Genomic DNA, 24673 nt, shown 5'->3' on the forward strand with positions numbered 1-24673 from the left:
AGCAGCGTTCTTCTTTCGTTCCTTTTATAGAGACAGCGGCTCGCTGCGTCTAATTAATTGTAAAAAGCTATTGTAATGATAAAAGTTATAACCGTGCACCCTATATATATATAGGATAATTGTAGCTCGTTATATCGGGATCTAGATACGTCGTAAAAATTTCTTTCCAGCGTCGCGTCGCGCCAGTGGAGTAGACATTGAGGTAAACAAGTTTGGTAAAAGTATCTCTCCTACGGCATAGCAAAAGGGTTCCCTTCCAAAAAGTGGTTTCACGCTTTCGCGTACGATCTGATCTGAGACGGTGACGTGTCTGCTACGTAGGAGAGCGTTCGACGACACGGCGCCGTGTAAAGCCGAGCCTCTGTGTTAGTAGTGGCGGCTTCACCGACGAGCCTGGCACTCGCACCGTTTCACAGAGAAGATCGAGAGAGGAGACGGGAACTCCTCTCGGAGCATCGATAAGACGGAGAGCAAACTGCCTGAAAAAAGAGAAGAGAGAAGCACGAGAAGAATTCGGGCAGAGTAGAGAGAGAGAGAGAGAGAGAGAGGGGTCACACTCGAATGGGAAGATGTAAAAGAGAGCAGACGAGAAGTACGAACGTGGAGAAGAAATGGTTGAGAGAGAAGAGAGGAAAGATTGTGAGGAGGAGGGGGGGGGGGGGGGATAAGAGGACGAAGCTGTGGAGTTTTGAAGAGGAAGCGGGGAAGGGGGGGAGCAGGAGAAGGAAGGCCTCGTCGGTTGTTCGTGTGGATGGTGGTAAGCCGAGCCCGAGGGCCAGCGAGCGAGCACGAGTGTAAGCATAAACACAAGCACACAAGCGTGAGCTGGCAATAATACTGGCATGAACCAACGCCAAGCAGCCGAGCGAGCAGCCAGCCACAAGAACCTCCACGGCTTCGACTTGTTCTCGGCTTCTCGGTCGGAGTTCCGGAGGAGCCCGACTGTTGTTCGCCCGAGACGCCGGGACATTCCAAGAACTCTACCCCCACTTCTCATCGCTCCTGGGTCTCTCCACTCAACCACTCCCCCCCCCCCCCCCTTCCCTCTACCCAGAGGCATTCCTGCTTTTTTCTTCTTTTCCAGCCAGCCGCTCCCCTCAGCGCCGAGCCTCTTCCTCCTCCACCACCTTCCCCTTCCCACCCTCTCTCCGAGCCACATGGCACAACACACCAGGCAGATTCTGTCAATGTGTACGCGTCCGTGTTGTTCCCCGGCACAGTTTGCGCCTCTATCGCTGTTCAGCGCCACGGCACGGCCTACGTGTTTTACGAGAGAGCGAGCGAGCGAGACGCTCCAACCAAGTGACTCGCCAGGGCCGTACACAGCTCTCCACGAATCCCGGAAATTCTCGGCTATGCCACTTTCCACATGTCGTCACCTCCCACTTTCCTATATACCTTTTCTTTTCTTACCATTTTCTTCTCTCTTTCCCCTATACGCAAACTCACTTGATTTTTCTCTCCTCGTTCCAACCCGCACTGCACAATCGCTTCCTTCTCCTCCTTTCTCTCGACTCTCTGCAGTTTACCAGGACGTTCGCTTCGACGAATTGCAATATTCGGTGGACGACCGACGAAACCTGACCGGTTTTCCCTTTTAATCTTATATATACTGCAGACCCTTGCAGCTCAGAGATACTGTTATTTGCCGTTAACGATACTGACACGACCATCTCAATTTTTCATTATTTATGACTGAAAAATTATCACGATTTTTATTCCTTCTCCTACTTTGGATTTTTTTTGTTTGCGAGCTCGTACTTTTTATACAGGAATTATTCTTTCTTATTGGATTTCGATGGAGGAATCGTACGAAATGAGGAAAGTTGACATTGTCGAAATTCGATACCCCACTCGTTCTTTGGCGAAAATAAACATTGTGGTATCGCTGATTGGACTACGGGCCAGTCACAACTTGGATATACTCCTTATCAACAACTTGCAAATATTATAGTTGTAATTTTATTGAGTAAATTGACGAAGCAGAAGAATCGCACGACCTTCGCTGCGATTAATGGCTAATGCAGTATCTTTATGGCGTGATTTTAATCAAGGTCGGCGTATAGCAAGGACATGATCAATTGCTGTATACGCTGTGTATGTATGTGTATATATATATATATACCGGGGCAGGTATAGTCAAAGGGCGTACCACAAGTTGATCGTCCTCCAAAATTTACGATAGCGCCAGAAAGGATGACGCATCTTCGAAGATTGATTTTCTTATCGCTGTAATAACAAAGTGGATCGATCGAAGAGCAGAAAGTTTTGATCGACGTGGCTCGTAGGATTGGGGTTAATGAACGAAGAATTAGACAAACGAAAGGAGAGAAACTTTGGAGAAAATAATCTGACGTAGTATTTTGCTCGGGCGCCTTTTAGTTTATGCTCCTCGGAGCGTTTCTCTTGGACCGCCTGTGATGTTGAGGTCAGCTCCCCGAAGGCCGTCCTTCCGGGACTGGCAGACGCGTGAGAAGAAGGTTGTATGTATCTGGTAGATAACACCGTCTCCCTGTACGACGACGCTCAGAGCCGATGAAACATGGTACAACCGAAGCAACATCCAAATAGTCTGCCCTCGCTTTTACCCGATTCGGAATAGATAAGACGGATTATATCGGCACGAGGGATTCCACCACCTTCGAACCATCCATCTCCTCTCTGCACTTTTACCTTTTATTTATAAACTCCACCTCCGACCCCCCCCCCCCCCCCTCACCAACCAACAAAATCCTTCCACCTCTCGCGAATCACATCCCAATCTTTCTCGCGGTTTTCCAGCCAAGTAGAAAGTAACCGCTATGATTCAGACCGTCTCTTTTATTTCTACCATGGCAAGCTCTTCTCATTTATAGACGGCCGATCGAGAATTGTAAATTTAGGTCGCACGACGTAAATTCGCAAACATATGGCGCCGTTGCGAGTTTCGGGAGTCGATGTGGATTTTTCGCGAGGAAGGCCACGACTGAGATGCTCGTTATCGCCTCCCAATTTGACAGGTGTATATATGGATAATCGTTGAAGGAGAGTAAGAGGATTTTGGAAGAGAGTGAGGGAGGGGGAGGGGAGAGTTCTGATCCTACCAAGTCATCCTCCTCGGACTCTGTCTCGATGCTGCGGAGTCTCGCTCCGTCCCCGTTATTCGCTTTGGGACGAGTGAGACCTTCGAGAGAGAGAGAGAGAGAGAGAGATAAAGGATGCGGAATAAAAGAGCGTTTGGAAGGTAGAGCAGAGAGAGGTAGGGTGAGGATTAGAGGGAGAAGGAGGGGGGAAAAGAGCGAGAGAGGAAGCGAGGCATCGGGCAGAGGTTTCCCCCACTCAAACTTGGCTTGTCCGTCCCTTGAACGAAGGAAGAGGCAGCGCACGTTCGATACAGGGAATCGCCTCGTGATTCTCGGAAGGCAGTAGACTGTCGCCAGCCACGCCAGACGGCGCATCGCTCGCGAGCTCGCTGCGCGTTATCCCACACTCGCACCAATACACACAGACGTACGACAAACGCAGCACTCCTCTCCTTCGTCTATCGCACGGAAACCTTTCGTTTCCCAATACCAAAGATTTTACTTTTTTCGATCAAATTATTTTTCCGCCAAGGACCAAACTTCTTCTCCACTCTCCTCGATCTCTCCTCATTAATAATACTCTGTTAACAACTATACAGCGCTGCTGGTATAGTATAGTAGTAAAGAGTACCGTCAGTTATGCAACAATAACAACGCTGTAAGTTGCTGCGCGTGCTACTCTAGCTGACCTGGCACCTCGGCGAACCGTCGCGGAACGGAACGGGGTGTCCTCGACTCTCTCTCTCTCTCTCTCTCTCTCTCTCTCCCTCCCTCTCTCCCTCCCTCCCCCTTAAATATCACTTGTTGAAAAGCGCGTTGGAAGCCACGAGGCCGAGCAAGCTCGCGAGCAAAGCTAAGAGACTATTGTAGAGAATAGAGAATAAAAAGAGAGCGGGAACGAGAGAAGAGTGGCGTTGCGAATATTTATTATAGGAGTAAGGAGGAGAAAGAGATCGCGGAAAGATCGCGTTGGTTCCTCGCGTGGATAAGCGAGAGCGGAAGTGATGCGCTTGGTAGTGGGGGAGGAGTCAAGGACGTTCTTAGATCGCGATTCGTGTCGACACGGAGGAAGTGGGCAGTTGCGAGGTGTGCGTGTGTGCGTGTGCAAGGTGTATCGCTGGTAGGGGAAATCGGGAGCTCGAGAGGGAGTGGGGAGCGCAAGAAGTCGCGATTAGGCGCCAATGACGTCAGGCCGGAGTCGCGCGGCGAGTCGCAAAGGGGAATTCGTCCGCAGAGTTTGCTGTCCGGCGATACTCGCTCGACTCGCTCACCGTAAGTGCGCGCGTTTTTCCGTGTGTGCGCTCTTACCCAACGGTGTTTGCCTCTCCGCTTGACCGTGCGCGCGCGCGCGCTCGTGTGTGTGTGTGTGTGTGTGTCAAGTGTCGGTGTACGCGGAGTGCGGCGCGGAGTCGTACGTGTTGGAAAAGGCACTAGTGGTGGTGGTGGTGGTGGTGGTGGTGGTGGAAAGCCAGCCACACTAGCCAGGAGAGCCCGTGGAATCGCCGCGCGCTGATATTTTCAACGCGCGCGCTGCCGGGCAATGACTAAGTGCTGTTAACTGTGTTAGTAGGAGATATCGTCGACGGACCCGTTTCTCCGTGATGCCCGACGACGTCAGCGCAACTTCTATAGGATTTGCATAACAAACGCAGATTCATGCGCTCTCCCACTTGTTACAATTGGATAACGAGACGACGCTTCTCTCGCTTCAACGGAGAAAGCAATAAACTGTGGGTTTCTCTCGTTGCTTCGAATGGGATCGACGAAATTTCGGCACAGTGGGATACCTAGCCTCTATAATGTAACGTAATTGTACAGTAGTTTGCGTTTTAACCATATCCGGGAGTCTGGTGCATGGGATCTGACCCGGGAACGGTTAGCAGACCGGATCGAGACGAGTGACACGCGAGATCTCTCGAATGAAAAGTGTGAGTGGGGGCAATGAGAAAAGTGCGAGAAGAAAAAGGTGCTGCTGTGATATTGAAGTATCGTTGGTGTTTCGAGTGTTGAGGGAGAGAGAGAGAGAGAGAGAGGCGATTCTCGTAACTAGTGACGGTGAATAGGAGAGGAGAGCGGAGGCGTTTGGGTCTCTCCTGCGATGGATCGTGACTTGCGTTCGTTTTCCTGCGGAGGCTGCGAGAGGACCGAGTGCCGAGCTATGCCGATGGAGTAACAAGTGAGCGGCGAAGCGGCGTTGCCATGACGACAGGTGAACCATGAGCCACCCCTTCTACCCATTTCTCTCCCTCTCTCTTTCACGAAAACATATATACAAACGCATCGGTCTTGCTACTACTCTCAATCATTCTTTTCTCTCGCTCTTTCTCATTTTATCTCCGCTCCCCCCCCCCCCCCTCCTTCCCTCCCATCTCTCCTAAACGTACATAGACATTCCATCGCTCCCAATCACTACGATCCCGCATATGCGCGCGAGAGACGCGACACGACTGTCACTTCTCTCGCCAACTTTTGCGAATTGTTGTCTTTCTATCTCCCCTTTGTGGTTTCCTTATTTGCCCTCTCCTTCTCTTTCACTTTAAGAGAGAGAAGCTATACCGCGTCTTTCTTATCCTCCCTTTGTTATTTATCAATTTAACCTTCTCATTCTAGATCGCAGAATTATTTTTCCTACTTATTATTTCTATTTCTCCTTTAATGAGAAGAATGTAACTCTATAACCATTAGAATTATGCTAAAAGTCAAAGTAAATTAACAATTGACCAATTTTTAAAAATATAGTTATTTAGCACAAAGTGCTGAGTTTTTCTTTTGAATTTGGTGCATTTGTAAATTTATTAGGATACGTTTCGCAGGACGATTTCGATGGATTTGTATGAATCGGAGCGCCTCGATATTTCTTAATGCTTGATCGATCGTTCATCGTTTTTCCATCCCATTTTCGATGGTTTCTCAGGTTGAATTAATTTTTCTTCGTCACTCCCTTTCACGTACGTTCGTGCTTCCTTCCCCTCGCTCCCCGCGAGATCGCGCCAGCAAATGCCGCTGTTTTAGCATGCTTAGCGCGTAGGCTGCGCGATATTCCAAGTACGCTTGGCTATTTTCATGCCACGCCAGAAGAGACACCGGAGCCAATGCCTATATACTGGCGAGTGTGCAGGACTCCTCGGCACCGCCGTATAAAGCCGGAATCGCGTGGCTTAGCTGGAATTTCTCTCGATTCGCCGCCGTCACTTCGCGGAAAGCAGTCGCGCTATTCCGTTAATTAATGCCCGACACTGCCGACCGAGAGTCCCGATGTTTCCCACCGACCGGAGGCCCGGCAAGCGTTGCGCGTTGAAAAAAATGCCGATTTTTTACCGATCCTTACCGATTTCTTCCTTACCGGTCGGTAAAATCACCGCAGGAATGCGCCCGTCAATATTTATTATTCTCTCGAAGCTGCGTAAGATCGGTATTCGCCGTCCTGTCAGCTGCCAAATATTTTTCACTCTTTTTACGAGCATTCTCGCGTTTCTGTCACGCGAGTGATCGATGATCGACGGTGGCACGAATCGAACGGTCCGTCATTTTCTCCGAGCTAACGAGCTCATTTGACTCGACGAGGCGTTGCTCGCGTAGGGAAATTGAAATGGATTGTGTCATTTCCGGATTTTTACTACGGCTCGGATCACCGTTATCTCGAACGCGATCAACTCTTTATTTTAGCTTGAGAAAAGTGTCTAATAAACTCTTTTTATATATACATCCGTATCGATATGACGAAGAGCGATGATAGGTGCGGGATCGGTTCGAAAGGTTTTCCATCGGACGGTGGCTGCCCGGGGTAATGAGTGTTTAAGAAGCGTCGAGGCATAAACACGTAGTTCGGGTACGGACGGCTCAGGATATCGCGGAATGGAGTGGTTAAGCGTGAAAAGTTCTGCTGGCAAGTAATATATATATATATATATATATATATTATTGTAGCAAACGCGCGCGTAAAGTGAAAGCGGAAAGAGCCGAGTGTCTCTCGGCTAATCGTATACGAGGAACGGGTAAGGAATCTCCAAGATGGCCGTGAACGATTTAGGCACGCAAACACACGCGGCGGCGGGGTTCGTGACCGTGCGGAATTGTAATACGCACGGCAGAGAACGCCTCGATATTCTCTCTATACGAATGGCATCGATAATTAGTTGCATAACGGCCTCGTCTAACTTTTAACCGTCTAATACTATGCTTTATACCCTCTCGTAATTCAAACCTTGAGTTTTCATACAAGGCAGCTTTATGGAAGTCTGACTTGAATTTCAAAGGAAATGGCATTAAACTGAAAGATTACAGTTTAAGAAGCAGCCATCTCAAACTTGGCTTTTATTCACGAGCGTATAATTTCAAGTATATATATATATATATCGAATGGTCATGTCGATTCTATTGACGGATGAAGAGCTTATTGGAAATGGTTTTCTACTGCAAACAAGTGACTAATCAGGAGAGGAGAGGTATCGATAAATAAGAAGCAGATGTTTAAAGATGGATTATCCGGTAGCGATATACTGTACAAAGTATATATATTGTATATATGTGTGTGTGTGTGCACGGTATAGTAATATAGGAAGAGGCAAGTGAGTCTGTAATGGAAGGGAAGAGAGAGGGTGTTGGTCAGACCGAGACTACCGAGTAGAAGAGAAAAAGAATGGGGGGAGTTCCGTGGATAGGCGGCCGTGAACGTCCTAGGGCACGTAGACGCACGGGGTGCGTGACCCAATCACCCGTTCACTGGAGCTACATCGGCTTTCACGAAGAAGGGGAACCCGAGTTTGCTCCGAGAGGACAAGCGCTTCGTGCGGAGTAAAAGATTGTGAAAAGAGAGATGGAGTAGGAGGAGGAGAGGGGAGAGGGAGAGAGGGAGAGAGGGAGAGAGATAGATTTGTGTGTGGTGGGAGAGGTTTTCCTCGTGGTGACGTTGCGGTGGGGGAATCTCGTATCTCGCTCGGTTCGGTGATTCCTGAGAGGGAAGGGGAGAGGATGTTGAAGAGGTTGACGCGAGGAGAAGGGGCAGGAAGGGAGGTGAGGTAGCTCCGTCAGACGCCAGTCGAGGCTGGCTGCGCGTGACTCACTTGCTGCTGCTGCTGCCGCTGCCGAGTGCTGGCTGCCTGCTCACTCGCTCGCCTTTGGTTGGCCTCATCTCCTCGCTCACCATCATTTCGCCGCGTATCGTCGTCGTTCCTTCGCATAGTATTGCGTGGCGTGGCGTGGTGTGCGGTGGCTCACGCGGGATTCTCCCGTTTACTCCCCGGTGGCAGCACCGTACGAATCTTCCAGCAAACCCAACGCACGATTCTTCCACTCCACAGTCTACCGCCAAACTTCCCACGCGACCTTCCTCTTCCGGCCCTCCTCTTCTTCCTCCGCAACGGACAATGTGTTGTCGCGTGACGTCAGATCTTTCTAACAAGTGAACACAGTGCTCTCCTCGTGTCGTCGTGCATATACACACACCTCTCGAAAAACTACTACCATTTGGATTATGTGCGAAATTTCTGGATTTCTTCGCCAGTGGTAAACCGATGCGAGAGGTCCTCTTCTTACACCGGATATGGCTATCGCAGCTTAAATGTAAGCGGATTTCTCCTCCAGTGAGAAGAAAAATTCATCTTTCCTCTCTTTTTAACCCGCGATGTCAGTGGAAAGATGTGTCTGGTTGGATCCATGGGAGCGTTTGATAAGCTTTTCCAACTAACAGCGAGACGTCGGTATATCGCTGCTTCTCAAGGCTATTGCAAACATGGTATTATCTGGCGTGCAAGATGCGCTGACGGAAAGTAAGAAATGATTGTTGATGAGGTACACGCTCTTGCGTAGGAATCGGGTAAACACAAGCCGATCCACGCAGCGCGGTGAGTCACGTTTCGCGAAACGCTTTATCATTTCCATTTCACGATCGGATTGTAAAAAGCGCTCGTCGCGATTACTCAAACCGGGCGACATATTTTTATATAAACGTACCACGCGCTTGTAACGTGCCTGAGACGTTTCAGGAACGTTTCTCGTACTACGTACAGCTGCGTTATGCTTTAAACACAGACGTGCGGGACGTCAGTTTTTCCGTCATTCGCGATTCAATGGAATCTCCGTGTATACATATAAAACTACGCCATCTTTCGCGCTTAATTCAATTAGAATGCCCGTCTCGGCAAGAAACGCGTGCGCCAATGACAGGGGAATTGCGCATTATGGAACGAACGTTGTTGAAATATCTCGTGGCGAGCGCTCCGCGAAAATCTTCAGGTGGAAGTGGAGCTTCCACGGTGCGCGAGCGTGAGCCGCGGGACAAAGTGTGACGGCTCGGCTCGTTCATTCATTACGGAATGCAAAAAAATTTGCTGACATGCCACGCGTGCCGAATACCTGATATTGTATAATACACAAATACACGCACAGTCTGTCGCGCGGAATGTTCATTCAAGCTGATTTCTCTCTCTCTCTCTCTCTCTCATGCCCTTCCACGTTTTCAATCTCAATCGCAAAAGCACACAACGTTTGTGCCATACGCCTATATGTATACATATATATATATACAGTGTATTTAAACAAGCATCGATTGTGCGCGCTTATCAGCAGTCGAGTCAGTTGAGAAAAAAATAGTGGTTTTCATCGGGTCTCCCGGTAGAGAGAAAGAAATGGCGGAAAATTACAGGATACAACGTCCAAAAATAACCGCGTGGGCTTGGGCTCGTGTGACGTAACGGATTTCGATGAAATTTTTCAAATGTTTCAGCAGAAAAAATGCGTCTCTGCAGATAGCACAAAAGAGGTTATTGTTCCGAAGGACAAATGGCGTATCTGGGTTAACAATTACTATCTCGTTAGGGGTATGAATGGCGCAAGGAGCGAACAAACAGGGTGAACCATCCATCCCGCGTAATTGACTGGTCGTCTTCTTTTGGATCGCGCGCGCGACTCTTTCAATCTATGCAAATTGGCCAGCCGCGTATAAAAAACATCGCTGGCGTGAAATTAGCACGGCATTTAAGAATTATTGGCAGATCTGGGTTAACAAATTACAATTTAGCTCTCTGCTAACTCGGTGGATGTATCTATTTAACGATTATATGTACATCGTGTCTTTACAGCGGTTTTAATTGGACCCGAAAGGAATAGGATGAGACCCTTCGTATGATATTGTTTATCAAAGTTTTGTTCAAATGTTCCTATCGTCTAATTTTGAAGTATTCGCTTTGAAGCGTTTCGATGGTGCTCCTAGCATCGAGAATTAGTTTCTCTCGCAATATCGATTGGCCAGCGTCACGCTCCATCCTTCTCCGTCCTTTCCTATCACAATTATTGCTTCTATATTGCCGTTTGCCTTTTTTCTTTGTTTTCGCATTTGCATTTTTGCATTGTTATATCGGCCATCATAAATTCTACTGTCACTGATCGCTCCGTACTATATAGTTTCGCGAGCTTATCTTCACCAACGTCACCGTCATTCATTAGATGACGTTCCACCAGCCTCTTTATCTATATTCCACGCTAATTCCACTTGGAGCTGCAATCGACGTAGAAATTATACTAGGACGGAATAATTATATTTGCTGGCCGAATGGCTCCGACAGATCGTTATCTTTTTTCTTACCAGTCGCCTGCCTGTCAGAGATCGCAATCAATTTCCCGCAGTCTCCGCTCGTATTTTAGGAACCAGCGTCGTTTTCGCCCAAGTCCCGCGCGCTACGCAATCGCCTCGCTTTCCCAAACAGGAAAGCGATAGCGAACCTGCTTGTGCAACAAGTACAGAAATCCACTGCTGCAATGATTTTCATTGAAATTTTCGTCAATCCCCATTATACTTCCTGCAACTCCTACTCTACTCTTTTTCGCAATTCTTTTTAGTTTTTTTACAAAATCGAGGATGATTGAGAGAGGCCCTTGGGATATATCTAGTCTTGATCGTTGATACAATCGGTGGAAGATTTTCATAAAACAGTCAGCGATTATGTCTCGAAAGAGAGAGAGAGAGAGAGAGAGACGCGTATATACAAAGAATTATCTTTATTCCAAGTAACATTCATTAGGGAAGCTGAACGAGCGGCAGTTTGGTTCGAAAGGTCAGGGAATAAGCTATCGAAACGAAACAGAGAGCAAACAAAAATAATATATAAGAGCTAGAAATATATCACTCTTGCGGGATGGATTCCGTACAAATCTGACACACTGACGCTTTCGCTCTCCACTAAATGCTTTTTTCTCTTTTATCAACCTTATCAATCCTCGGATTAAACGGCCGAGAAAGTTATGCCTTAATTATTCGGCGAAACGTAAAACTTGAGAAATTTATTGCTTCGAGTGTGGTTAATTTGACTTTTTTTTTTAATCAAGGGAGAGATAGAAAGTCCACTGGCGCGAACTGAAAGAAAAATAATTGAAGCGTTCGACCATCGGTCCACGATTGAATATTAAGAACGTAAAGTTAATGATCAAGTGCAACCTATGCTACGAGAGATTAACGAGAAAGGTGAACCGGCGAATTCTATGAAAACTCTCTATTACCGCCAGCGTTATATACGTTCAGTTCCATTAACCTATCGTGAAACTCGCCATGCAGCTATAATTTCATCGACTCGCGCGGCCCAATTTGGCACAAAAGTGTTGACCTATCTTTTCGAGAATTTTTCCTCCCCTCTGCTCCATATATCTGCGCGAAAGATTTATACATCGACGTGTGAAATTTCTTCATTAATGGTATCGGTAAATCCATTAAGGCGCGCCACGTCGAGTGCTGATGAAAGAATTCCTGCGGCGGCACTGGTCGATTTAATTAATCCGATTCGCTGCACCAGTAATGTCAATATATATATATATATATATATATAAAATAACAAATACTGTCACCAGCCCAAGAAAAAAATATATATATCTTAATCGTTACAGTTTTATAATCTATAGACAATCTCATTCGCTGCAATATTTCGTTTATAATTGAAAATTCATCGAACGCGATAGGAATGGAAGAGAGTTAATATTACCGATCGAGGTTATATATATAGTGAGAAGGTTATTCAGCGTACAAGTGCGGTGAATTGACTGTACCATAATGCAAGGCGAGATTAAGTTTAGCGACGCATTGACACGACGAGACTAGCGAGCGTCGTCCATTGCGTCCAATCTGGTTCGAAGGAATTCCCAGCAGCACATGCTTGACACGGGAGCAAACACCGCAACATTGGAGAATGGTGGGGCGTATATTGCAATAGCATGCATGCATATATACGAAACGTAGACTGACCTATTTTGCTCAGACCTAACGGCGTCCCACCACGCGCCTACGGATTTTCTTGTCATTACAACCACTTAAAAACTCACCTTCGACCGTTCACCGAAACGTGGCGACCAATGAATATGCGCATACACTAATCTTCGACTCTCGCAGGCGAGAGAGCGCGCGCGCGCGCTCGTGCATTTCTGTCTCTCTCTCTCTCTCTCTCTCTCTCTTTTATGTCTTCCTCTATATATTTACGCGCTTGCACGAGTGTGTCGAGCGATCATTTTAATATTACAGACATTTTTCACAAAGCCTGCGCTTCTTCGCGCAACCTTGCGATAAGAAAATGTTAATATTGACGTTTACCGTCTGATAAACAAATTTGAAACGTCAAACTATGTATAACTGCTGCATAAAACGTTCGATAACTATAGTTATTGATCAGTCGAATGATTGGCTGTATAGCGTGCGATAGTTTGTTATGGTCCTGTTTAAAAATCACATTTTTTTTTTTACTTTTATATTTCCTCGATCGAGATCAATTATCGTTTAATGGTTAATTAGTACAGCGAGTACCGATACTCGTTTAGAGGAGAGTTTACAAGCACGAGGTTAGGTTTGCCAAGTGACAATTTAGTTTTTCAAAGGGTTTACACGTGTGTGTGCACGAAGAAAAAATTTCATTGAGAGACTTGCGAAAGCTCCGGTTTATCGTTGGATTTTCCTGGTGAGATGCGATCCTTGCCAAGTTAATATAGGCGTCCCAAAGTTATCCAACGGGCGAGTTCGCGCGGGGAATGTCTTCGACGACAACCAGGTTGGCCCACGTTCTGCTAGCTTCCTCTCCTTTTTTTTTTCTTTCTCTCTTTTCGCCTTTATAAATAGCACGGTCCAAAATTATCGAGCGCTTCGCCGAACGCTGCCGGGAAATCTCGCTCTGAGAAACGACGCAAGATTTCTCGCTGCTGCTATCGAGCCAACCCCCGTAAATTCGACCATTTCCCTCCAACAAAATCTTCCCTTCTCCTCGACTTTAATAAAAACTTGTACGCTTTACAAATGTCACGCAGACTCCCATTATTTCACCTCGACTATTTCAACGAATGAGAGAATATCAGAATTTTTCTCCTTCACTGTATATAGGGGGGAAAAAAAAGAATCTTAATTAATTACAAAAATTTAATTCATACAAAATTGCAAAATTCCATTGCAAACATTTTCTGTCATGAAGTTGCAATTCTGTGAAAAATTCCCACTGAAGATTCGTCATTTCCTTTCCGCTGCACGACCGAAAGGCTATAACGTTATGTAAAAATAGAGTGAAAACAAATATAACATTAGAAGCAATCATATATTCAAAAGTGTTTAAACGTGGATGGTCGAGGCGAGACATTTGCGTACATAGCCCCAGCAGATTTGGCTTGTATAATCGCTAATCAGTTTGGCGCGGGTATATAACGAAACTGAACGATCGGGTCGCTTCGTTACTTATAAATGGAAATTCAGTCGAAGGAATATCCTATTCCTACGTACATATAAGCGACTGGCTTGAACTGTTGAACTCGGATGCTTCCGTTTTCGTAACGTGTTACTCTTGCGCTTTTTCATCGTAATCAAAAATACGTATCGGTAAATCGATCGAAGGTGCATTACCGTTTTAACCGTTTCTCCATTGATTTGCAATATCATTCGACATTCTTCGCGATAAAATGTCGATTATGCGGCCGATAAAACTATTATTCGCGCCTTAAATGTCGATTGTACACAAATCCTATTCGTCTCATTGCTAATACCAGCGATTGTTTGAAATTAATGATACGTGAAATGGGATATTATTAATTATTCCAGGTATACATAAATCACGTATGAATCATAATTGTGCAATCCCATCACGTAATAATTGGCCAAGTGGTATTATAGAACCTTGCGGATCTCTCCGTGAATCATTTACCCGGCTTGAAATATTCATCCCGCGCGTTTTCCTTCTCTTCGACGTTAAGATCTCGAAGAGCATCCCTCGTAGCTGAGAGCACGACAAAAATTCATGCTAAATCCCTTTTTCTCTTTCTTTGTCAACAGAGACTCACACTGTGGCGATGACAGACCCACAGTTGACCAACAACAACAACAACAATAACAATAATAATAATAACAACAACAACAATAACAACGATGGAGAGCCAAAGTATTTGCACAAGAAGTTCAAGAAGATGGCGACCACGGAGGTTTCGCCGAGTGCGGAACCGAAGAAGGAGAGCGGAAATTCGGCTTTGGTACCGGAAGCTCCCAAGAGACGAGACGCCACGAAGGAGTCGAGAAGCTCCGCGAAGGAGCCGATCAAGCCCGAGAGCTCACCGGAACAGGAAGGAGAACCCGCGGAATCTCGCAAGAGCGGCTACGTTTGTCCTTACTGCAAATTATCCTGCGCCAAACCCAGTGTCCTTCAGAAGCATATCAGGGCGCACACCAACGAGAGACCGTATCCTTGCGTGCCCTGCGGTTTCGCCTTCAAAACCAAATCCAACCTCTACAAGCACTGCAGATCCCGCGCTCATGCTCTCAAAATGGAGGGAGGCTACACTAGCAAGGTAATTAAAAAACTTTTCTTCTCCGCCGATCATCCTCAAATCTCTAAATAAACCAACTTCTACGCGCAACACACAACTTGGGTAATTTCATTTAGAAAGAATTCCTTCGAATCAGCTTCCGGTTCGTTCAAATTAAAGCATACGCGCGATAATATTTTCAGTTTATTCCCAAACTTGAGGCTTCTTTCAGCGCTGCTATATATATATATATATATAATCGTTAATCCAAAGGAACTCTTTGAAATTGACCGCAGGTGTCCGAGGACTCCGACATAAGTTTGTCGGATAGCGCGAGCAACGGTACCAGCACCCCGCCTCCACCGCCCCCCTCCACGACGCCAACATCGACGACACCGACGATGAAAACCGTAAAGACAGGCAAGATTTACAAGCCAAAGTTTCACACGGCTCTCCAGTGCGTTAATAGCGAGACGGAGTCAGCAGCGACCACTCCGGAACGTTCGTCCAACAATGCTCTTTCGCCGGCCTCTTCCGGAAGTTCCAAGCCGAACGCCGGCCAGCTGCAGGAGCACATCGACAAGATCATTACGGACAACAAAGCTATCGTCGACGCCGTGGATCCGCGTCTCCAGAAGCTCGTGCAACGTCAGCAGAGCCTCGTGGAGACCAGATCGACGACCGAGCAACCTTTGAACTTGTCCTCGGCCGTAGAGGCGTCCATGAGGAAACGGTGCTACAGCGAGAGTTTTGCGCAGGAGAAGCAGGAGGAAGGCTCGATAATCAAGGACCTTCTGCTAAAGACTCGAAGCACCGACGAAGATGCCGAAGAGAGCCTGGTTTGTCCTTCCTGCAATATCGCGTACAGCAGCGCGGACAACCTGGACGCTCACCGCAGATACTACTGCAAGGGACCAGTCAGTCCAGGAAGACCAGACTTTCACCTGGACATCGACAAGAGCCAATCGGATTTCGACCCCAAGTCTTCCTCGGATTATTACTCGACTCTTCAACCTCTGCCCTCTCCAGGACCTCTTCTGGGGAACACCAGGTTGGTGGACCCCTACGCTCCTCCTTGCAAGAAGCAGAGATCCGAATCCGTTCCGACCACTCTGAGATCTCTGGAGGAGCTCTCCAAGTATCCAAGGCCAAATTCCCTTCAAATGTTCGGCGGGGAAGTGAGGATACTGGACAATTCAGGGGAGACCAAGACGATGAGGATCGAACCGAGACAGACCAATTCTCCCCCCAGTGATACCATAGTAGGGAGTAAATGCGTGGCTTCCGAAACGGCTTCCATAGTGGTTAGATCCGGATTGCACTCGGGTGGGACGATGGTCCATAAACCATCGGGCAATTCCACCAGTACGCCAAGTTCCTCCATATCCTTGCCAAACACTTCCAAGATACTGGCACCAATCATACCAAACATATCAACCCCCAACATAGTCCCTACTATGTCGTGCTACAACTACCTGGAGCCTCATCTCAATCCCCTGACGAGTATCACTGCCTACAACCCGTTAACATTGCCACAAGCTGGTATCACGAACATTCTTCACGGCGGAAAAGTGATTCCTTACGTGCCAGGAATGCCCGGGCCGCACACGCTGACCGGGACACCCCCCTTAGACATATCCTCCGGTGTACCCTCGGGAGAGGCAGCTGGTTACAAGGTAATACCAGGCTTGCCCGGTCTCCATATGATACCCCAACCTTTGGACTTGGCCAGTCCGGTCAAGATTCCCACACCCACCTTACCCCCGATCCCTGCTCCCGTAACTCCCAGTATGGTACAACAACCACTCGACCTCGCGAGTACAGCCAAAGACTCGAAAAGCTTCAAGGCACCGAGCGAAGCCCCTCGATCTGGCTTGTCCAGTCCGAAGGTCCCCGGTCTCAAAGTCGAGACAGCGGACAAGTATCGGGCCAGGACCTTGACTCCCACCAGTGACCTCGGCAAGATCGAGCTGGATCATCATCATATCAAGAACAACATCGCCGTCAAGTACAAGAGCGTGGAAAGTCCGAGGGAGAGGCGAGATTTCACCTACGACCGGAGTCCCAAAGTCGAGAAGACCTTCGGTTACCCAAACGATCTCGACGGTGGTTCCCAGTCGCCGATATGCTACAGCAAACTGAGATACTCGCCAAAAACCGTGTCGGAGGTCAGAAAGCGACCCTCCAGCTGGAGCGTCAATGAACTGGAGAACAGCAGATCCTCGGAGTCCTCTCCGCTTTACGGTTCTAACTCGACATTTGACTCCCCGCCACCTCCGCTGAACGATGGACCAAAGTCTTCCCCGGAGATCAAGTCAAGGTCACCTGTGTTGGAAGAAAATACGAGGCCCAAAGCGGAAATGACGACTCCAATAATACTGGTCAATCTGGACTCGTCCAGGGTCGACGGAAAAGCGTCCGTGGAGGAGAAACTTCTGGATAAGCCCGAAGCAAAGCTGGCGAGAAACGACGAGGCTGAGAAGGAGGAAAGAAACTCGAGCAAGTTCTTGAGACCAACGTCGTTGCCCCTGAAGCCAGGAACGTTTACGCCGAAGAAGCATCATGGTATAACGCCAACGGCCAACACGTTACCTCTGATAAGTCCCGAGACTCCGAGACCAAAGAAATCCTACGGACAGCTCTACCTGAACGGCCACGCTTATACATATCTGGGTTTGAAGTGTTCGACCAGGGTATTTTACTGCACCCTCAACAGGCCACAACCGATGTACGTGACGCAACAGCACGGCTTGTCCATGTATTCCAATTGGAAAATCTGCAAGGAGGCACCACCCGACCTGGACATGGCCCACTACGACTCCAGACATCGGCCACTCAATTACACCACTGCCTGGAGGAAGCACGAAGACATTCTGACTCATTCCTCCCAGAGACCGACCACCCCCACCAGCCCCGACAGTGGTACCGAGAGCGATCTGCAAGAAAAGGCCAAAAGAGTTAAAATCTTCGATGGTGGATTCGAGAGCAACGAGGATTACACCTATGTCAGGGGCAGAGGTAAGGCTCTTTCTCAATTTTTTGCATGCGTATGCCAGTATGCTTCTATCTCGTTTTGCAAATAATTGTTGAATTTGTTCTTAAAAGGTCGAGGTCGGTATGTTTGCGAGGAATGCGGAATTCGCTGCAAGAAGCCTTCGATGCTGAAGAAACATATCAGAACACATACAGACGTCAGGCCGTACACCTGCAAACACTGTGCTTTTAGGTGAGCAATTTTCCCTCTTAAATCTCTCGCAATGTTCATCCATCACGTTTAAATTGATATGTACATTTGCCTTCAGCTTCAAGACAAAGGGCAACTTGACGAAGCACATGAAATCGAAAGCGCACTACAAGAAATGCGTTGAGCTTGGAGTGGTCCCTGTACCGACCACGGTGTGCGACGAGAATATTGATAAGGAGGCGATAGCCAGGTTGGCGGCTGGTGGAAATACCGAGGAGTCGTCGTCGGAGGAGGAAGACAGCGACGGAGAGGACAGCGAAGAGTCCGGCAGCGAAGAACAGGAAGCTGCTCAAAGTTTGCTCAGTTTATCGCAACGAAACGCAAATAGATTGCCAGGTCTTCTGCCAGCAGGAAGACCAACAACCTATCCTTACGCTCTGACCTTCCCCACAACTTCCACTACAGTGACACTCAGCTCAACTGTGATAACCTCCACACCCGTTATCAGTCAAGGCGTTAGCACTCAAAGCACCACTCTCATACAGAACGAAATGTCCAGCCGCTATTATTTTCCATCGCCGAGATCCGCCGAGGACGCGAGAACCACGGTGATTCACTCTTCCAAAAGAGAGGACTCCGATGTTGAAATTGAAGAAATAACGAACACTGATCAAACTCGCCAACTCTCACAGCCAATGGACCTAACGACGAAAACTGTTCAACCTCTGCAGTCGCCCCCGGTACCAAGAGCCAAGCCAACGGATATTCTGACGCCGGTGTCGGAGCCAATTTTGCTGCAGACTATCGTCCAGTCCATGGAGAGACTGCCTATACAGGGTAGAGAGTGGAAACCTGACGCCGAGGGTCATATGCTGCAAGCTTACCTTACGGAAAGGTACGTCATGGACAGTAAGATCAAACAGCAATACAGAATTGGAAATCCAAAGGTGGAAAAGTGCGCCAAGGACCGGGAGCTTGCCATGCATCAAGATTATCCAGGTCCTAGGAGTTTAGAAACTAATGGAACTCCCACGGTGACCTATACCGATCCCAGCAAACTGCAACAAACCGTCGTAGAGTCTAGAATCAAGAACCCTTTAAAAAGCTCTGCTGAGGAGATCAAAATGGAGATTCGAGAGAAAATTTATCAGAATAACGTTATCGAGAAACGACATTTCGAGTTTGAAACTGCAAGGGAGAAAGAGTTGAGACTTTATCCGGAGGAAAATTGTGAGTTCGGCCTGGCTAAAAGCGCTGCTTCACGGACTAACGCCGAATACGTTTTAAACAAGAGTAATTTTGACCAAAATTATTTTTCAAGTAGCTCACCCAATAGAAACGCAACGATCCAGAGGGATTCACCGAAGGTTTTTACATTTGACGCTAGTAACAGACACGTGCCATATGTCAATGAGGTTGATCGAAATTTAATTTATAATTCAACGAAACTGATGAGTGAATCGGATAAGGAAATGCATCATATTAATCTGGAATTAAGACCTCCCAGTCGGGATATACGAGGGATTCATCAGGATTTTAGAATACAGAGTCCACGAAGTTTAGATTTGAGGCCTCCTAGTAGAGAAGCCCGTCCTCCCCCCAGTCAGGAATTCATTAGGAATCCAACTGCGGAAACCAGACTGGTGAATCAGGATTTTAAATTGAGAAACCAGGAAAGGTCTCCGAACTGCGACTTGAAGTTGTTGAATGACATGCGTTTGGTTACAATAATTCCACCTATGAACAGCGAAATCAGACATTCCGACAGGTCCCCTAGTAGGGATGCCAGGATGATACCGGAATTCAAGCCACAGGAAGTGAGAACTGCCTTCGAAATTGTGCAGTCGCCCATTAAGGAGCCAGGAAAGCTTCAGGAGGTTCAAAGGTCACATGTAGAAGGTAGAACTCTGGAACGCAATGAGATGAAACCTCCGATAGAAGTGACCAAGCAGAATATAACTGATAGCATCAAGCACACCGTGGCCAGAAAAATGGTGGTTGGTGGTCCAGGCTTTAGGTCTCCTTCTCCTACAACGGGAAATGGAAAACCTCAAGCAGAATTTTTGCAGCCTTCCAGCGGTCCTGCACCTAATTACGTTAGGTGAGTTTAATCTCGGTTAGAACCATCCGTTCTAATGGATGCATTTATGTAGCTCTCTGCATTTGTTACAATGCAACGCAAGAGTCGCCATTGTAAGAACTCAATCTATTTTATTTAGTTACAGTGTCACTGAGGATGGTCGTAGTGTTTGTGGAATCTGCAACAAAGTCTTCAGCAAACCTAGTCAATTGCGGCTGCATATCAATATTCATTACTTCGAGCGACCATTCAGATGTGAAAGCTGTGCAGTATCATTTAGGACGAAAGGCCACCTGACGAAACACGAGAGATCAGTTTCCCATCATAACAAAGTAATTTGAGAAACGAGCAATAAATATTGACGCGAAGAGGGCTGCGATGATGGACAATATATTTTTCAATACTTATCGGTAAAAATTAATAAAAAACGTTAATAAACTTTTCAGGTTAGCATGACTTCAACCTTTGGTGCTGCAACTACCAGTAATCCACGACCATTCAAATGCACGGACTGCAAAATTGCGTTTAGAATACATGGTCATCTGGCTAAACATCTTCGTAGTAAAATGCATATTATGAAATTGGAATGTCTTGGGAAGTTACCATTCGGCACTTATGCCGAGATGGAGCGATCTGGTGTTAATCTAAATGATATTGATACAACCGACTGTGATAATAGTCTTACTAGTCTTCAGGTTAGTATCGCCTCTTTTTTTTATAAATTCTAAATATATTTTGTCTGTCATACTGACGAAATTCTATTCGATAGATATTGGCGCAAAGACTCTGCGAGAAAGATCCTAGCAAAATGGGTCAATGGGACTCTGAAATGATTCCTAATCCACCTATGAGTGGAGGCGAAACCTCCTCCGATGAGGGCGAACCGATACCACATCAAACGTTACACCAATATACCACGAAATTGGTAGAGGCTGAACTGTCAAGGACGTATCATGTGCCAATTACCAACGATGAAAAATCAATAAGCGAAAACCGAATTGGCAATTCTCAATTTGCCCAGCGCGAATACAAAGAGAAGCCAAATTTGTCCACGCTAGAAGATAACGAGGAGAATTTACAATCATTTAAGTGCCAAGTTTGCGCAGTGTCCATGCGCACCGTAAGTGAGCTACAAGTACATTGTTTTGTTGAACACAATATTGAAACGGATTCTAGTACAAACATTCATAGGGATAGAATTGAGTGTAGAGATAAAGAGAATACTCAAAGAAGAATCACGGATGAAAGTCCTAAAGACAACAGACAAAAAATAGTCGATACGTAGTGCCAATTTTAAATAAGTATCTTAAAACAATTTCATATAGATAACACTGTTCTAATGTAAAACAAATTATTCTCTCTATTGCCGAGAATTAATATCATATATCGAAAAGGCCATAATTCTGAAACGTAGTTGAATTTTGTATATGCCACATTGCGACCAAACACTTTCGGGTACAATTTCTTGAAACAGTAATTTATTATATCAACACACATTATAAATTACAGATTTTGAAAGTATTCTGTTCTCTCCGTAAGTTCAAAAGAGCATCATATTACAGTGAAGAGTTGGAAAGAAGCGATGAACACTAAGATCAAAATATCAAATTTCTATATTAAGAAAAGTTTACATTTCCAAAAACTATTTTATGAGTTTCTTCATTATTTCTTTCATCTATAAACGTGTAAAAACATTGTTTCAATAACCATAATCAGTATATTTACATCCGAGAACGTTGTGAATTTTGTCAAGGTGCAATGGAATTTGTGATTCTGTATTTAAAGTGCTGCGTACAAAGTTGGAGAGTATTCTAACATACCGATTAGAGTTCGATTGAACAATTGGTATGCATACATCATATATATATATATACATATACACATATTTGTATATTAGTATGAACGAGAATTATTGTTGATCCACGAGAATATTTGCTTGTATATATTTATGTATTATATTCACTAAAGTATCATATTAGTCTATAATGTAATCATAAGCGATCGTACGTATATTGAAGCATCGAGTATTCGAGCTGCTCTTATTATACAGTTCATCATTGAGAAAAACAAAAATGATTTTTCGAATCTAGCAACTTTGATTTTGTTGGGTCACGTGTGTGATCCACAACAAATTTCAGAACTATATCAAATATATTTCTGAAATGAAAAAATGAATTGACTAATCTCCAATTTAAGACATTTTAGAAACAATCTACCTTCCACGAGCAACAGCTACTGTATCTGTTAGCGAATAGTTTATATTTAATGCAGCGCGCAACGTAATGTCTCGCTCAAGTACGCGAAACGTCTTTCCTATGGTATAATCAGTCTTCGATTATCACAATTAGTACCTTAATTAATGTGCTTGAGAAAAACTTATAAAACTTTAGAGCGGCCGCACAACTCTACGTAACGAGGTCCAGTCGAAGTGATTATCGCCAAATTGATATCAGCTTTGGTTAGCATAATTATCGTAGCGTTTGATGTGGAATGTTTTATTTCATCAAATGCAAGCTCATGTACGTATGAGCTTTTAAAAATATTCTACGAGACTCGGTAAATTCAAGTCCAGTATGCCAAGCCAACTATTTGTGCTGTTTCAATCAAAGAGGAATTTTATTTCGAAACAATATGCTTTCTCCTGAATTAATTAATTTGAAGCGTCTAGAAAAATTTCTATCTAGAAATGTTTAATTTCAATTATACTTAAAAAATCGACCAAATTATGCACACGTGCTTCTAATTTTTTTTTCCTCCATAAGAAATAAAAAATTTCCTATATGTATTTGATTATAATGTAAAAACTTAAATTAGCTTCGTTATACCTGTGGCAAAGGTCATTTACATATCAATTCTATTAATTTAGCTGCTCTAGTAGGAACATCTACATAAATTAACAGAAATACGTTGCTGCATAAGATAGATCTGTAACGAACTGATGATACAGTCTTATTTTTATTTTTTAAATCACTTTATAAATGTGAGAGGCTCACATCTGCTCAACCGTATTGTGAAAATATTTTTATATTAGTTATTATGAGATATGTATATGCAAATATACAAATACTTTCAGTTTGCACCACTTGTGCCAAATTATTTGTGCAAAAATAGCAGTACTACATATTTTATTTGAGTCATAGTTTGGGTGACTGATAATTATTAGCAAAGTGAATATAATTTTTGTTTCCTATGTATCAAAAATCTCTGTGAGAATTATCAATAAAATCAAGCTACATACATGTATAAAAGTAGAGTGAGTGTATAAACTAACTAGATTTATAAAAGAGAAGCCAGGACTTATTTATAATAAATAACAAACAGATATAGAGCATCCTTCCAGATATATATTCTGAAGATTTTTATAAAGCGTTGGCTTGGCTTCTTCCAGATTCAGTATTAAATGATCTTGAGAAAAAAAAACTATGGTAAACCTATAGCTTATTAATCATCTTTGTTTACAGTATATAAAAATAGCTTTAATTATTGGCATGATTTTCTTGGTAAAAAAAAACTTATATTCTGCTGTCCTTATATATTATGGATGATTTAAATTTTATATATTTGTAGATAGTAACATTTGCAAAGTGTTGGCCATTTTATATTTTATATATACCATAGTGAAATTAAAAGTGTAAGATTTTATAAACATTTATTGTAACACAAAGTTTATTATTCATACTTGACAATCGTCAACAATTTTTTGTGAATATTTGCAAAGTTCAACAACCATTTCAGATTTAAATTAGGCAGGCTTTTGCCTAAAAATATCAAAAAAGGGGACCGCAGTAAGCTTTTATAATGTATACATAAAGTAGCCATATATACTTTTTTGAAGTAAAAGTTGCCAACAATTTGTTAATGTCTCAATCCTATTTCTTCCTGTTTCAATGACTTTGTTAAACTATTGAGAATGTGATTTATTTATTGTAAATAAAATGAGAATATTGCATAAAGCCAATCTTGCTTGATAAATCACTCTTTGGAAAAACCAAAATATGTAGAACAAAATTTATTTTCTTGTATACAAACTGGTTTTGTTTATATTATTTACTTACAATATCTTATTATTATAAATATCCTCTCAGTATATATTTCCAAGTATATTAAACCTTTAAATCTTAATTCTGGTTCAGTTTTATCTTTTATCGAGCATCAAATACCACAACTATTGGTTCATTAAGGAAAAGATATTAATGAAGAAATTGCTCTTAAGAATTGAAGTTTTATGTGAGAAAAAAGGATACGTCGTTTGGTTCGCTTCTTGTACATAATCCTGTAGCCACATTCTCTACATCTTATGGGATCCCTTGGGCGAATTTCATTATCGTGATGACATTCTAGACACAAACGTTTACAGTTTAAAATAAAAAAACTCACTCATGCGATTAAAAATTTATGGCAAATAATAAAAGAAATTTGAGGTTAGAAATACCACTAGTGGCAAAACGTAATTACCTCCACAAATATAAACCATTGCCTGTTTCGGAGCAGAATCACTTGATTTGGTAGATTCCATCTCTTCGTTAATTAATCAATAATTGTTTAAAAAATTCTTATCCAACAACTTTGCTCACGCTCTTCTTGACTCAAAACAAC

At 44.5% G+C, this 24673-nt stretch overlaps 1 protein-coding gene across 3 annotated transcripts; it reads left to right on the top strand.

The window, feature by feature from the left end:
• Positions 1-3471: 3471 nt before the first annotated feature.
• On the top strand, positions 3472-24202 carry shn (schnurri). Of its 3 annotated transcripts, XM_066726887.1 has the most exons (9): positions 3472-3489; positions 4633-5271; positions 14347-14855; positions 15110-17831; positions 17919-18039; positions 18116-20098; positions 20217-20409; positions 20524-20772; positions 20847-24202. In XM_066726887.1, the coding sequence occupies exons 2-9, from the start codon at positions 5262-5264 to the stop codon at positions 21360-21362; spliced, it is 6303 nt and encodes a 2100-aa protein (XP_066582984.1). In that variant the 5' UTR covers positions 3472-3489; positions 4633-5261; the 3' UTR covers positions 21363-24202. The 3 variants fall into 3 exon arrangements, with proteins under 3 accessions (XP_066582984.1, XP_066582985.1, XP_066582986.1); XM_066726888.1 differs by lacking the exon at positions 3472-3489 and having other exon boundaries at positions 4521-5271; positions 20223-20409; XM_066726889.1 differs by lacking the exons at positions 3472-3489; positions 4633-5271 and adding an exon at positions 8134-8624.
• The last annotated feature ends 471 nt before the right edge of the window (positions 24203-24673 follow it).

This window comes from Prorops nasuta, unplaced genomic scaffold (genome assembly GCF_024137725.1).
Source record: "Prorops nasuta isolate Cenicafe-Biocafe unplaced genomic scaffold, Cenicafe_Pnas_1.2 PNAS00005, whole genome shotgun sequence".
NCBI classification, from domain to species: Eukaryota; Metazoa; Arthropoda; class Insecta; order Hymenoptera; family Bethylidae; genus Prorops; species Prorops nasuta.

What these genes read in the sequence shown, in the direction of transcription:
- shn (XM_066726887.1), top strand. An exon ending in TGCAAACACTGTGCTTTTAG is followed by an intron (nt 18,040 to 18,115) that starts GTGAGCAATTTT and finishes ATTTGCCTTCAG; the next exon opens with CTTCAAGACAAAGGGCAACT. An exon ending in ATAGTCTTACTAGTCTTCAG is followed by an intron (nt 20,773 to 20,846) that starts GTTAGTATCGCC and finishes TCTATTCGATAG; the next exon opens with ATATTGGCGCAAAGACTCTG.